This window comes from Myxocyprinus asiaticus, chromosome 26 (assembly GCF_019703515.2).
Source record: "Myxocyprinus asiaticus isolate MX2 ecotype Aquarium Trade chromosome 26, UBuf_Myxa_2, whole genome shotgun sequence".
Lineage (NCBI taxonomy): Eukaryota > Metazoa > Chordata > Actinopteri > Cypriniformes > Catostomidae > Myxocyprinus > Myxocyprinus asiaticus.
The window spans coordinates 18,744,486-18,760,368 of NC_059369.1; the positions used below are offsets into that span (position 1 = coordinate 18,744,486).

A 15,883-nucleotide genomic window follows, 5' to 3' on the forward strand; every position below is an offset into this window, starting at 1 on the left:
GGAGAGAGAGAGACAGAGAGAGAATGAGCATTGCCATGAAGAGATTGCAAAGGTGTGTGGGAATGGACCTGATTTAGAGAAGAACAATATTTAATTTTTGATGGAATTGAAAATGAGGCCGAGACTGTAAGTCTATCCCTCACTGGCATGTTTTCATTCCCATTAAAAAATGTAACATGACACTACTCTGAATAAGTTCTATGCAGGGAAATGCAACTGCAAGCAAGTTTGTTATCAGCAATCAGCACAAGGTTCACACATAAACGTTTTTTATAAACTACTTTTTACTTTTTAATTCAATTACTTTTGTTACAATTACATTTTATCTTTAAGGGGTCAGATCATACATTTTCCCCCTGTGGTCCACTTATAATGGAAGGCCATTTTTTAGGTCATAATTTAGTTTATCAAGACTGTTTTCCACCCTCTTTCTGACACTTAGAATTAAACAGGACCTTTTCATATTTGCTCCTGTGTCTTTAAGATTGTGTTAATGCCCTATTCACTATGTGAAATGAGTAACAGCATTTGCTGTGCTCACACTCAAGCTGCGGGTTTTCTGTTGAGTGTAATATGGTTATTAAGTGCCCTTTTATTACAGACACTTTTATATTGTGGAATGATAATAAAACAATCTGCACAAAGTTGATAGAATAGGTGTCATTGACGCAGGGTTCCAGACTGTGACTAAAATGGTCGATAATGAAATTAATAATTAAAAAAAATATTTTATCTCTTGTATTTGTATAAATCCTTAAAGGGGTGTGAAAACTTATGAGAAAAACAGGGAATGCAAACTTATGTACTTAACTATATATATTAAGACAATGGCTCCAAATAATGTTTTTTTTTTTTATTTTTTTTTAATTTTTTTTATTTTTTTATTTATTTTTTTTTGGTCTGGAGCCCTGCAGTAAATATGGGTTAATATGGGAGGGTTAATATTTTAGGTTTCTGAGGTTAGAAATAAGATGGCTTCAGAACAAGCCACATTTTCAGCTCAGTTTCAATGGTCTCTTTGGACTTGGGAAGAAGGTTTTCAGTTCTGAAAGTTACAATATGTTTTCACAGTACAATGACCTCCTTAATTTCAAAAGATCAAGGAAAATGAAATTTCTCATAATATGACCCCTGTAAAAGTAATTGATTATAATAAAAGCCTTCTTCCCAGGGGCGTAGCAGCTGTGGGGGATGTGGGGGACACGCACTCTTTAAAAAGGTGATTTTTGTCGCCCACAATTTTCCAAGATAAACCCATACCGAGTCCAAATGGTGGATTTGTATACAGTATTCTTTGCATTTTGTTACTTTGGGCTGATTGAGCGACCATCCAGCCAATCACAAGTGAGTTTCATGAGCCGTAACAACCCTTATGTAATAGGCCATCAGTCAGACAGTCTAATCAACGTGGCTCCGTTCATTTCTACAAAGTTACTTTCAACAATGCTCATTTATCCATGTTTTTTATCTGCATTAATGTTGATCTAAATTAATAATATAGAGATGAGGAACACACAAATAAGAGTTATTATTCAGCATATTGTTCTTGATTGGCAGCATTACATGAAATGCACTGCAGAAAAAAACAAAACAAAGCAAAACAAAAAAATTTTTTATCCCCTTTTCTCCCAATTTGGAATGCCCAATTCCCAGTACTTAGTAGGTCCTCATGGTGGCGCGGTTACTCACCTCAATCCGGGTGGCAGAGGACAAGTCTCAGCTGCCTCCGCTTCTGAGACAGTCAATCCGCTCATCTTATCACGTGGCTTGTCGTGCATGACACGCCGGAGACTCCGCATGTGGAGGCTCGTGCTACTCTCCGCGATCCATGCACAACTTTCCCATGTGACTCTACCCTCCCTAGCAACTGGGCCAATTTGGTTGCTTAGGAGACCTGGCTGGAAAAGGACAATCCTTTTAAGCACAGATTGTAAGTGGAGTTTATATCAGCGCATGAGTCTTTATTAAGTTAAGCTTTTTACATTATGTTTGTGAGGTAATAGTTTGATCTGTTGTTTTTGCCAATTTAAGCAGATTACTAGATCTGTGTTAAATATGTAAAGCTATTTTTAATACAGCTCCTGTTTTTTAACTCTATGTTGGTGTGCAGTCGACAGACTGTAGGAAAAAAGATAGATCTGCTGTGTTCTTAGAACACAGGCATTTTACTGGAGCGAATAAATATGTAGACACGCATTTTTATACATGAAAACGTACAAACCTTATTGAAACTCATAATTATTATAAGACTATTATTGTTGTCTTTTGATAAAATTCATGCTCTGCAGCTTACAAACTGTAGGGAAATTATAGCTTTGCTTTGTTCTTATAATGCATGAAACCTCTACTAAATTATCTTTGTAGATCTGAAGACTTTTTTTTTAAAGGACTAAAATTTTCATTTGATCTTTGATTCAGTGACTAACTCATTTCACATAAGACACTAATTTGTCAACACCTTCTGGCATCACCAGAAATGGTCACTGGACTAATCATTAAATGGATCTGAATAAATTTTGGTGAAAATAGTCAAAACACTCAAGCCACTTGGATGCATTTAAATCCCACAATGCACAAGCACAGAGTAAAAAATAAAATTGTGCACATGCACAATTGTCATTATTATAATTGATTAAATTATTTATTCAGGACTAACTTGTGCTCAGTCTTTTATTGTCATGTGTGAAACAGAAGCAAGTGCTCCACAAGATGCCCTTTATTTTTGCATCTAATTTAGCAAAATCTTGCAATTATTTTGCAATACTTTAATCTTTAAAATACAACAAATATCTATCACTCCTGGAGTTCGCTAGTTCGAATCCCAGGGTGTGCTAAGTGACTCCAGCCAGGTCTCCTAAGCAACCAAATTGGCCTGGTTGCTAGGGAGGGTAGAGTCACATGTGGTAACCTCCTCGTGGTCACTATAATGTGGTTCGTTCTCGGTGGGGCGCGTGGTGAGTTGAGTGTGATTGCCATGGTGGATGGCGTGAAGCCTCCACATGCGCTATGTCTCTGTGGCAACGCGCTCAACAAGCCGCGTGATAAGATGCGCGGGTTGACAGTCTCAAACGCGGAGGCAACTGGGATTTGTCCTCCACCACCCAGACAGAGGCGAGTGACTACGCGACCACGAGGACTTAAAAAGCATATTGGGAATTGGGCATTCCAAATTGGGAGAAAAATAAAAAAATAAAAAATAAATACAACAAATATCACAAGTACATAATACGTATATTTTAATATAATACTTACACTGGTGGCCAAAAGTTTGGAATAATGTACAGATTTTGCTCTTATGGAAAGAAATTGGTACTTTTATTCACCAAAGTGGCGTTCAACTGATCACAATGGCTGTGTCTCGTCTGGAAGGAGGCGTCCTCTGGAGGTTGCATTTGTCGGCCGCATACGTCATCAAGGCTGTCTCGTTTCAGAAAAGTGAGTAGGACACTTCGAATGCAGCCTTCGAATGCGACCTTCTTTCACAGGAATTCGGAGGATGCATGAAGTGTATCCTTCTGGGCACTCACAACCCACAATTCTTTGCTTCAACGGAAATGTCTAAAAGAATTTGCATGTAAATGATGTTCAAACGCAACGAATGTTAATTCCCAAATTGAAGTACTTCAGTAGATGGGTGCAGAGTATATAATATATATAATTATATTAATATATAATTAAAGTATTAGACTAAAAGTACACCTGTAAAATCTATTTTCTTTTCTCTTTACATCATTATAACTCTCCTAAAATTTACCTCATACATTCCCTTCCAAAGGGACTTTGTTCTCTTCTCACTCAAAGCGCTCCTGCTCGTTAAAGAGTGGCGTGCTGTCATAGCAAACATGTTACGTTCCATTTCCGTTTGTCCTACGAAGGCCGTCTCGTTTAAACAAGGCTTGTTTAAAGGAGGACACTCGGTATACTGCAGCCTTCAAAGGACGCGTCCTACCTAGCATGCAGCCTTCCAAACGAGACACAGTCAATGTATAGTTAGGACATTAATAACGTGAAAAATTACTATTACAATTTGAAAAACATTTTCAGAACTTCTTAAACTACTTCAAAGAGTTCTCATCAAAAAAATCCTCCACGTGCAGCAATGATAGCATTGCAGATCCTTGGCATTCTAGCTGTCAGTTTGTCCAGATACTCAGGTGACATTTCACCCCACGCTTCCTGTAGCACTTGCCATAGGTGTGGCACTTCTCACGCACCTTACAGTCTAGCCTGATCCCACAAAAGCTCAATGGAGTTAAGATCCATAACACTCTTTTCCAATTATCTGTTGTCCAATGTCTGTGTTTCTTTGCCAAACATTTTCTTTTTGTTTTTCTGTTTCAAAAGTGGCTTTTTCTTTGCAATACTTCCCATAAGGCCTGCACCCCTGAGTCTTCTCTTTACTGTTGTACATGAAACTGGTGTAAAGCTGTCAGCTGAGGACATGTGAGGCATCTATTTCTCAAAGTAGAGACTCTGATGTACTTATCCTCTTGTTTAGTTGTACATCTGGCCTTGTCCTTTGTCTTTGAAGACTGTAGTGTACACCTTTGTATGAAATCTTCAGTTTTTTTGCAATTTCAAGCATTGTATATCCTTCATTCCTCAAAACAATGATTGACTGATGAGTTTCTAGAGAAAGCTGTTTCTTTTTTGCCATTTTTGACCTAATATTGACCTTAAGACATGCCAGTCTATTGCATACAGCGGTGACTCAAAAACAAACACAAAGACAATGTTAAGCTTCATTTAATGAACCAAATAGCTTTCAACTGTTTTTGATATAATGGCAAGTAATTTTCTAGTACGAAATTAGCAATTTAGCATGATTACTCAAGGATAAGATGTTGGAGTGATGGCTACTGGAAATCAGGCCTGTCTAGATTTGACCAAAAATTACATTTTTCAAAAAGTGATGGTGCTGTTTTTTACATCAGTAATGTCCTGACTATACTTTGTGATCAGTTGAATGCCACTTTGTTGAATTAAAGTACCAATTTCCTTCCGAAAAGACTAAATCTGTACATTATTCCAGACTTTTGGCCGCCAGTGTATATCATACTTATATATTAATATATACTGTAATATATTAATACTGCACTGTAAGAGTTAGGTCTGTGCGAGCCACCTACTGTCAGCTGTGTCCCCCCCCACTTTTAAAATGACTGCTACGCCCCTGCTTCTTCCACTGATGATGAATGCTGTACTGGTCATGCTACTGCGACCTTTTGACCCCACTCTTGAACCTTTTAATCTGTTTTTGACCTAATTACTCTTTACATCAGAAGTCAGCAAGCAAAAGAGGGGCAAAGAGCCCAGCACTGACACAAATTCACTAATTCTCTAACATACTGAGAGCAGTAATCCTCTGAAAACTATGCACAGAGGTTCTGATCATCGAGAAGTGACAGGGAGAGGGAAAATCATTCTGTTCACAGAGAAAAGAGAGACAGACCTTTTCTGGCTTTCTTCTGGAGCTTTAAAGTATCAGATGATTTCTTCTTGATCTCCTGCCTAGAGCGTTTGTACTCTGGTGAACAGAAAGAGGTGTGAATTGAGGACACAGACATTAGTATTGTAGAGTACAAATCGGTTTTCTTATTTACTACAATGATAAGTCAATCCTACCTTTGGCGTGGTCTTTATCAAGCAGGGCAGTGGTTTTCTTCCACTCTTCTATCTTGTCTTGGAGTGGGCCGATCATTTTTTCCATAAGAGCACTAAGTCAAACAGGGCAAGAGTGAAACAACAGAAAGAAAACCAGGGGTCAAAATGTGGCCACCAGCATCATTGTATAATTTAAAAGAAAGAACATTTGTAACAATTTAAATTTCAGTCTTTTCCTCAATTAAAGCTATCATATGGCTTTAGAAAACTTTGAATATAGCGCACAAGTCACAAGGTCTACTTTTATGGTAATTTTATCATGTTTTTTTGTTGTTTTTGGAGCTTAACAGCCTCAGTTCCTATTCATTTTCATTGCATTGAAAACAGTGTGAGTGTGTGCTTCCTTTTTTGTTCCAAGGAGGAAAGTCATATAGGTTTGAAACAACATGAGAATGAGTTAATAATAATGACAAAATTTTATTTTTGGGTGAACTACTCCTTTAAGGTCAGCATTCAACTACAGTTTGTATCCGCTTATTTGCTCCTACTTTAGTCTGCAAGCTAATTTTATCTCTCTGAAGACAGCACATTAAAGCCTTTGAGCAGGCTGTTTGATCCATGGATGTTTGCTCATCTCTGCTGTGGAAAATCAATGCTTGGCACCGACATAAAATCCTATCTCTGCCGTCTAACTGGCAGGGTGCAAGGGATGAAAGCAGTCACGCCATAGTCGGGTCGATCACTCACTTGGCGAAGTGCCGCAGTTTGGCCTCGATGCTCCGGTGTCGCATGCACATCCGGGTCAAAGCTGAGCCGATGTCCCTGGTGGCACCTGACAACAAGAAAAATGTATGTTGTATTAAGACATAAATATGAAGACTGAACTCTTTGCAGTTCTAAATTGTGTTGCACAAGACATTAAGATTCAATACTGCAAACTCAATCTTAGGAAACTTTAGACAACCTTGTTTTTCACATGTAATTTTTCACATGTAAATTTTAAACACAGATTAAAAAAATGGACAAAAGGGGGCAGTCAAATCAGGAACACAAAGGCAGGTCCATTAAAGGAAAAACTATGAGCCTAGTCAGTGAAAATTTGGGAAAGTGCACAGTAATCACAAGAGACATAGCTTCAAATACCACAGACAGTGCACTTCCGAAAGTCCATGGCTCTGATATAACAAGTACTCCTCACTGGGTGACCTTGAACATAATTACTTAGCTGTGTTAACTTTCCTCTCTGGCCAAGTGTAATTAAAATGGGGTTTTAAGCTGTAAAGTCCAGTCTGGGTCTTAACACAACCAGCTCAGCCAAGATTTCTCCCAATCTCACAGCCATATCTGATGAGATTTAGCCCTGGCTGTATAAGGGCCAGTGGGTCACAAAGGCAAGAAGCACCAAGGTTTCTATTCACAGAGTTTGAGCAAGCGAATATCAAAGATCTGTTGAAGCGATGTTCAGTAGAATATCTGATTCTTGATTTTCTAAAGTTTCAGGGAAGGTAAAGATGTCAGATCAACAACAAAATGCCAAAATTATGATGGTTTAAAGGCCCCATGATAATGCTTGATGAGTACAGTTTTCAGTCCTTTGTTGTGATGTATTTCCTATTGAAACAGGATGTTTGGGTGGGACATAAGTACTGTATATTAAAGGCCTCGTCCACTTAAATAAAATTGACAATACACTTTAGTTAAATAACAACCATGAACCATAATTTGCTACTTGCTGGTAAGTTGCAGAGGGAGGGACATTCTCATTCTAGAGAGCATTTTATTGGACAAAAATCTGCTTAGTGCAGGATGAGTCATCAATATTTTTGGTCCATTTTCCCAGAGGTGAAATACTCTGAATTATAAATGTGTGTAAGTTAATTTTGTCAATTTTTAAGAGAACACTAGCATATAGATTTATTTTAAGAGCTTTGTTAAAATGTCACACTGTGTATTTCTCTATTAGGTGTTTTTGTACACCCGATATAAATCTGTGTGTGTGAGTTCTCTGTGTATATGCAAGTAGAAATAGGAGCAGCCCAGAAGAACAGTACTGCGGCACCTCTCCATCTCTCCATCCAGCCTGGTCCAAAGGGAAAAGGAGGGAACCCGGTAAAGGGATATCCCTCCATTCTTCAACTCTGTATCTGCCTTTCCTGTCTGCTCATGTTTCCTAAACACCATTATTACAGGAGAGAATGGGAGAGGCTAGCAATAACCTGCCATGCTAAAACTACTGAAGCAACCAAAAAATGAAAACATTTTAATAATTCAACTTAAAGTTACTCAAAAATAAAAAGTATCTTACTAAACTGTTCCAAACCCTTATGAGGTTCTTTCTTCCATGAAACAATAAAGGAGAAGTTTAGCAGAATGTCTGAGCTGCTTTTTTCCATTCTATGAAAGTGGATAGTGACTAGGGGCTGTCAAGAACAAAAAAGCAACAACAACACAAAAGCATCGTAAAAGTAGTCCTTATAACACATGCACTATATTCCAAGTCTTCTTAGGCCATTTAATAGCTTTGTGTGAGGAAGAGACTGAAATTTATGACTAAGAATTCACTAAAAATCTTGCTTGACAGCCATGGTCACCATCCACTTTCATGGATGAGATCAGCCTGAATATTCTTCTATAAATAACTTTTTTGTGTTCACAGAAGTAAGAAAGCCATACAGGTTTGGAACAACAAACATGTTTGAGTGAGTAAACTCTTCAAAAAAAAAAAATTATTTGCTTTGAAAGCCTTTTTTTTGATGAAATAAAAAAGTACATAAAAACACCAAAGCCTATAATTTTTGAAACTGGAGCAAATATAATCATATTTTGATACAAAGAAAGTTTCAAGATGCACTTTTCACAGTTTGGCACATTGGGTGGGACGCTGACAGACTGAATAGTTGCCAAAGCAGGTGACAGAAGAAAGGCTACAAGTCAGCCAGCTAAATCCTTGGTTAGGTGGGCTGTACTCAGGAAAAGATGTTGAAAGAAATTCCCTGTATCTTCCATTTGGACCAGACCCACAGGTCCATCCGATAGTGTCTATGTGCTGATAAAGTTCATTGTCAGCACTCACTGTTCTTGTCCGAGTGCATGCATGTCTCACATCCATTTTCTCAGAGGCATTTTAGCAAGGCAAATCAGGTTCAGTGCTACTGGTGTTGAGACATAACAGACCCGTTCCTAAACTGAGTTGTTTTTGTATCACTTGTGTGTACACACACAGATGAATCTAAAAAAAATACACACACACACACACACACGCGGCTCAGTACTACGTTCATAGCTGTAGTTTAGCTAAAAAATGAAGGCCTTTTTATCACAATAACAGACCTTCCCGACGTCATTGCTACAGTCAAGATGATATGCTACACAAAGACACACACACACCTGCCAGCATCCTCTTTCCTTCCCTTGTGGGATCAGCTGACAGCTCTATCCTGAAAGCATTCAGAGATTTCCTGTATCCAGAGTCCTCTGGCCTCCCACCCTGACCGGACACGCTTGACTTCTGCAGCCTTCCCCTTTCGATCACACGACCAGCCTCAGATGCTCCATTCAACCAACCACTCACTGCCTTCAACCCCTGCCCAAGACTGGGAAACTATTTAGCAGCATTTTAGTCACTAACCACCTGCAATCTAGTTTAAGCAGGCACAAATACCACTGAAAGTAATTTTTGAGTATTTAAATTAAGTCATTGTCATTCGTTTCTGTGCAAACATGCCTCCCAGTTTGACTGGCGCAATCAAATTTGCACTGGTACTGCCCGAGAAAAGCAGGGGTTAACCTGAATTTTATTAAAATGACATTTGTACATTTTCTATCAAACATGGCAGTGTAAATTTATCAAATAATTACCACATGATGGAGTGGAGCATTATAACCTAACATATATCCAGATGCATAGTGTAGTAATGTTTTTTAATGTTTTGGCATGTTTAAAAGATAATTAATGTGGATCACAGTAGTGGAGTGATGCTGTACAGTCCGAGCCATTACATATACTGATCTGGGCTTGTTGACAAGGTTATGGTTTCTTTTTCCAATGTGATGCTGCAAAATCAGGATTAGAATGAAACTAACTGACATCTCACCAATAGTAAGTCACCACGATACTACAGGCATTCCACCAGCACGGTTTTCTGTCCTGAGTACGGTTAGCTAACTGTTCTGAGAAATCCGGGCCAAGAATGATTTGCAATCATACCCTAACAAACCACGTTCAAATGGAAATGCTACTGGGACCGTTACTCACTGTGCTCAGAACCGTTTGGCCTGCTGGTGGAGAATTGGCTTTAGTCAAAATATCTGATCAAATAATGGCTTTCATAAGCCTTGGCAGACAAGTGCCTGAAAACTCTGAACTACAGAGAAGTCCTTATCACTTTTCCTCTCTTACTCTGAGTGGGTACATGTGCAGGTGCAAAAGAAGGGCTGGTAGACACTCTATGGATGAGTCTGTGAATGGCTGGCACAACAACAGTCGCAGTTAGAGAGTCAAACTGAATTATTCATTGCCTTCTCTCTCATCGGTCTACCCACAGCTCCCTGTGAAGCTTCAGCTTCATGCAAGCTGCAGTCAAAACAGCAAGGAGATAAAGGGACTGCTTCATACAGTAGGGCCAAAATAAAGATAGAGGTGTGAAATACAGTAATTTGTTAAGCAACATAAAGAAATGTCTTGTTGAAGCCAAAGTAGTATGGAATAACAAAAACTGTTCCTCAGAAAACAAAAGGCAACAGGATATTCAATGATTTAATCTAAATACATCCATGTAACCCAATGGTAACCTCAAACATACATACACACGAGTAGAAACAAACACATCCACTGTTTTTTCACATCCTCACATTTTTAGCCACCTGAAGTTCTCTGTAAAAGATTCTGATGGTTACATAACAATCTAATAAACTGACAGACTAATAAACAGAAGGACTGAATGTCGAATACAGTGAGAGGTGTGTGTGCCTCGAGTACGCAGAGAGAGACAGGAATACCAATGACAGCAAAGCTGAGCTTGGCCGTCTGCCTTCAGTCTATCTGTTCTCAATTACTCCAGACTTCCCAGGACTCTCTCCTGGCATGGGGAGGGGACAGAAAAAGTGCTCATGTGTGTGTGTTTACAGCCTCTAAGACTTCCTGTGTAAGGGATTGAGCACTGCCACTAAAAATACTCCATAGTCCTCTTCTCCAGATGTACTTCACATTAAAGTTCCAGTAAAAACACACATACATTTTACTATGGAGCTCCTTAAAAGACATAACAGGGAGCCCTCTTCTCTGTCTATGTCTCTCTCCCTTTCTCTCTGTCCATGATAGTAGTTCAGTTAGCAAGAGAGAGATGGAGATAAAATCATCAGTTACTTTTTCCCCTTTACTTAGCCATAACTTTCCCTCTTGTCTTTATCCTTTATCTCCAATGCTTTAGTTAGTGGTCTCAACCAATGGTTTGCGGAGTGGAAAATGGTATGTGACAACTCAGAAATGTAAAAAAAAAAAATTATGTTTTATTTCTAACTTCTGATCTATACACAATATAATACAGCTTTGTTCTTTTAAGACTCAAATGCACAGCCTAAAATTCATACTTTTCATGAAATGCGAATAGGTAAGGGGTCTGTTTCGTAGTTGCACGAGTGTGTGCACCCAATCACACACACACAAAAAAAACTCTTTTTTTTTTAACTAGCATTACTAAACAGAATTGCAAAAATAATCTCTTTTTTTAGAACAGCTTTTTGAAAACTTTTCCTGTATGCCATTGATAAAACAAACAGATAGTCCCGCCCCAAACGCACACCATTGGTCGAGCCACTGGACTGGACAGGCCTCTCAAAACTGTGCAATTTTTATAGCGCCAAAGAGACAGTGTTTACAGTTGTAACAATGGCTTACTGATTGTTGTCTCTGCATACTAAGCTGGAATAGGAGAAAGTATTTTAACATCAAAAGTACACACTTTAGCTTTAAAGTAAGCATCTTAATGCTTAGTTTTTATGAAGGCAAACTTTAAGAAACACTGGATTGAGCACTCACTTTTGAGCATGGTATCGATAATAATGGATAATAAACTGATAGATGAGTGGGAGAAGTTTTAATATCAAATTTCAGCATGATTTATCCTAACTAGGGGAATATTGATATTAATAAAAAAAGCATGTATGGCATTATATCGCTCACACACAGCTGAACTGATGGTAATTGGATGTTCTGATTTAACCAAAGGTGGTTTTGGCCTGAAAAGTTTGAGAACCACTGATCTAGTGTATTTGTTTACACTTTATCTGTTCTCTTTCTTTCGATTTTTTCCATTTTTAGCTCTGTTTTCAACAGGATGTAGCTGAACGTAGTGTTCTGTACTTTTAATACTTTTTTATTGTTTTCATGCGTCTCTTTGTTTAGCTTCAAAAGCTGAATGTAACCGATTCCTAATCTAAACGTGTTGATTCTGGAAGCTTTTAAATGCTCTCCAGCTTTCCTCTCCATTGTGGACAATTCTTGCAGTAAAAGCTGTTATAAGAGTCATTCAAGTATATAAAAGAGAGTTTGCTTTCCTGATCTCAAATAATGTAAGACAGAAGACAACTTTCAGATATGCCTGTTGGTTCTTCATTTTGTTTTTAAACTTAGCTTTACTTAGGTGACTATATTTTCAAAAATCCTTACAAAAAATACTGTGACAGTACCATGTTACAGTGATGGTATTGCCATGGATATGGAAAAATCACAGTTCTGTCATCTAACATTGTATAAAAAACACCCACATGTGTAGATGTTCAGGATCTGTCTTTTTATATGTTTATTGTTAACTTGTTCACATGTTTTAATTTTTGTTTATTAATTGTTAATTTGTACAGCATTTTCTTTTTAAATATAGTCCATAATATGTTAAGCAAATACAAAGGTCACGTATACACAGAACACCATGCTATGAGGTAATCACTTGGTCCCTGGAAATAGTTTGATGGCCCACAGATCTGCAAAAAAAAAAGTCTGTTTTAATAGAAATGGGTGAAACGTAGTAAGTGTGAATCTGACAGTAATCTCCAGTGCCAAGCAAGGCAAATTCTTGCCCATGCCCCACACTCCAGATGGCTGGCACGGAAACATACCATCTGCCAGTCCAGAGTTGCGGGGAAGATTAGCAGCCCACTGCGTCCCACTGACAAACCCTCGCACTAACATGCACAAACTCAGTCTGTGTGTCAGAACAAGGTAAAGAGGATTACACATATCTGCCTCACCACTGCAAGCCGGGGAAATCACCTCCAAGCTCCTTCCATGTACAGTATAGACATACATGCACATACACACACATAAGCATACAGGGGAGAGCACTGTAACACATTTTGGTTTTGCAGATTTATTCAGAAAATGTTTAGCCTAAACTTCTTAAATTCTGCCTCAAACATCTTTAATATAGACTATAAGCAGTCATTATCTGTGTTAATTAAATGTATAACTTAATCAAATGGGCCGATTTCTTTCATACCTGAACAGTTATTTCACTCAATAGTGTTTCAGAAATACTTACGAATACGGATAAAACAATGTATAAAATGCTTATACATGTGTTTATGTGCACGTCATCGAGATGAATATTTCTCAGACGGAAACATATTTTTATATTTATTTTAATTGATTGTTTTATTTTACGTTGTAATGCTACACTTTTAACGTTAATTGTGGAAATTATATTTATACTAATCGCTGTATATTAAACGTATGTAGGGCCACCGGCACTGGTTCATGACTGCAGCTGTGAGCACCAGCCTTTAAAAGCATTATATCCAGCTCTAGGTTTGATTAAAGATACTGTACACCAGTAAAGTGTTTATTATGTAGTATTTGGTCATTGAATTTAATGTCACAGACAAATATTTTGAATGTGTGTGAATGTTTATGTAACTGTTTTATGTATCAGTTACTATTAATGGTTTATAATGTGTTTTCACTTTATAATACTGTTCAAGACAACCTTTAACTCATAAGGAAGCACACAAAAGATCTCATTCGTTTTCACTTTAGAATACTGTTCCAGATCATTAGTAATTCCTTCATATGGATATGGTAACATGTGACTCATTACTAAGGGTTAACCAAGATTTTCACTTTTTATTCTAAGTAATTATTGAGAAGAACTCATTATGTACTATGTAACATGCACAAGTTATTCATTTGTAATGGTTAGAAAAGATACCCATAATAATACAGAGGTTGGACATATACAGTACAACATTCCTATATTGAAAATAAGTGGACTAGTCATGATATCTATACCAGACACGGTAGACTAGGTGAGTTAGAGTGATGTTAGGTTCATAGCTGATTTCCGGTTAAAGAACACATGACGCATATGCATCTCTGATGATGCATTTTAATGCTGACAATGAAAATATAATTGTTCAAATTTCTTTCACTATTTAATGTTGCGATGAGTAATTAATTAGTAGTTCTTTTAATTGACCCATAGTAAGTGAATAGTTTTCCATGAGGCAAATAAGACTCAGTAAATATAAATAAACTAACAGTGAACTACCACAATCATCAGATCGCTGATACTTACTGATTAGTTAATTGTGTTTCTACATTAGTTAATAGTAGTGACTGAAGTGTTAATGTAGTATAATACTCATTTGTCTGCAAATGAGTATTTAATCCTGCATAGTTACCTATTAAGTATGAAACTTTAGTATTCTAAAGTGCTACCGATAATTGTATAAAATGATGATTAATAAAATTATGACCCTAAAACAAAAACCTATGACCCTAAAACCACTGTCCATTACGTTATAACCAATGTTACATTTAATGAGTGTTACAATTGTTCCTGTTCTCCTCCATACACTGAGAGTAATCGGTAACATGTATAGATGAAAAACACACAAATACAGACCCAAGAGGCGTCATTAAAACACACCCCTATCAGAACAGTGTTGCCACTCCAATCCCATGATGGAGGTTTGTGACCATCTCCCATGGTGCATCTCTCACAACAAAAGAAATTACCCACAGGACCAACTATACACACGAAACTAAATCATTACGCCACATTGCAAAGTGCAAGCACTGACATCACATAAACAAACAATAACTTGGACGTGTCAATAAAGACCACGGTGAGCAAAGCACATGTCCTTGCAACTGACTTGTGTTCCAGTAAGCATCCCCCCTCTGACATTCATCATGGGAAGTGAATGTAAGCAAATGCAGCTATTCTTAGAGTCTAAACCCCCAAACACAAGTCAAACAGACATCAAACACTTCCCTGCCTGTCAAACACGTGCTCAGAAAGACTGCCCTCAAATCCCACATCTGCTCTATAAAAGTGCTGACCATAATGCCATGACTATAAAGATCACAAACAAGCCACACAGCTAGACTCCTTTTCAATCAAAGACAGGTAGAACTTCTCTGTATCCACATTTGTAAGACTACTTTTTATCTGCCCTTTCCTTGACAATATTTCATTTTTAAATGCAAATATAAAACAAACAACTGACCCCCCACTTACAGTGGCCACAAAAGACAGATAAGTCACATTTAAAATATATGAATGTCATTGCATTACTGTATATAACAAAGTATCCCAACAAGTGGCCTTCATTTGAAAGTAAGTCGGCATAAGCAAACTTTTCAAGCAAAACATGTCATTGTTAGGTTTTAAATTATAAAACAATAGATGTACTCTTCAAAATTAATACAAAAATAATTTGGAAACTTTCTGGTTGTCAAACTTAGTGGAACATCTCCATAATTAATGTGATGTATGATTTGTATACAGTAGCCACTTGGTTTGATATTGTGTTGTCTAATGCAACACATTAACACATTTTAAAGAAAAACACTTTGCACATGCAGTTGCAACCCATTATAAGTCGATGTCATGTGTTAATGCAACAGTCCAGAGCGGGTACACCAGTGACTGTGTGTGATTACAGGGCTCAGGGGAACAATGTGTGTCACTGGAAGCTGGTGAGACGAGAATCCGTCTGATGTCGGTATTTTAGCAAGAACTCAAGCTGTGCCAGTGCCCCCAGCCTGTCCCTAATTCAAAGAGAATGCATGCCTACTGTTGCTGACACTTAACACCACGGATTATAAACTGCACTCTTATTGGTGGATTAGTGAAGATATAAGTTCAATGTGGTGCTACAGAAAAAAACAAGGCCATTGCATCCACACAAAATGAGGATGCTGGATATTAATTCTTTCCTTTAGAAATAGGGAAAAGGTCACTACCCAAAGGTCCTTCAATACATATCAGTAACTACAAAC

At 37.7% G+C, this 15,883-nt stretch overlaps 1 protein-coding gene across 2 annotated transcripts in view; it reads right to left on the minus strand.

The window, feature by feature from the left end:
* Window positions 1–15,883, minus strand: part of LOC127417370 (protein MTSS 2-like) — a 40,560-nt gene that overhangs the window by 10,827 nt on the left and 13,850 nt on the right. For both annotated transcript variants that reach the window (XM_051657367.1, XM_051657366.1), the window contains exons 4-6: window positions 6,352–6,436; window positions 5,626–5,717; window positions 5,453–5,527 (exon numbers count right to left, since the gene is read on the minus strand). In XM_051657367.1, coding sequence (XP_051513327.1) covers window positions 5,453–5,527; window positions 5,626–5,717; window positions 6,352–6,436 — 252 coding nt within the window. The remainder of the gene's footprint in view (window positions 1–5,452; window positions 5,528–5,625; window positions 5,718–6,351; window positions 6,437–15,883) is intronic.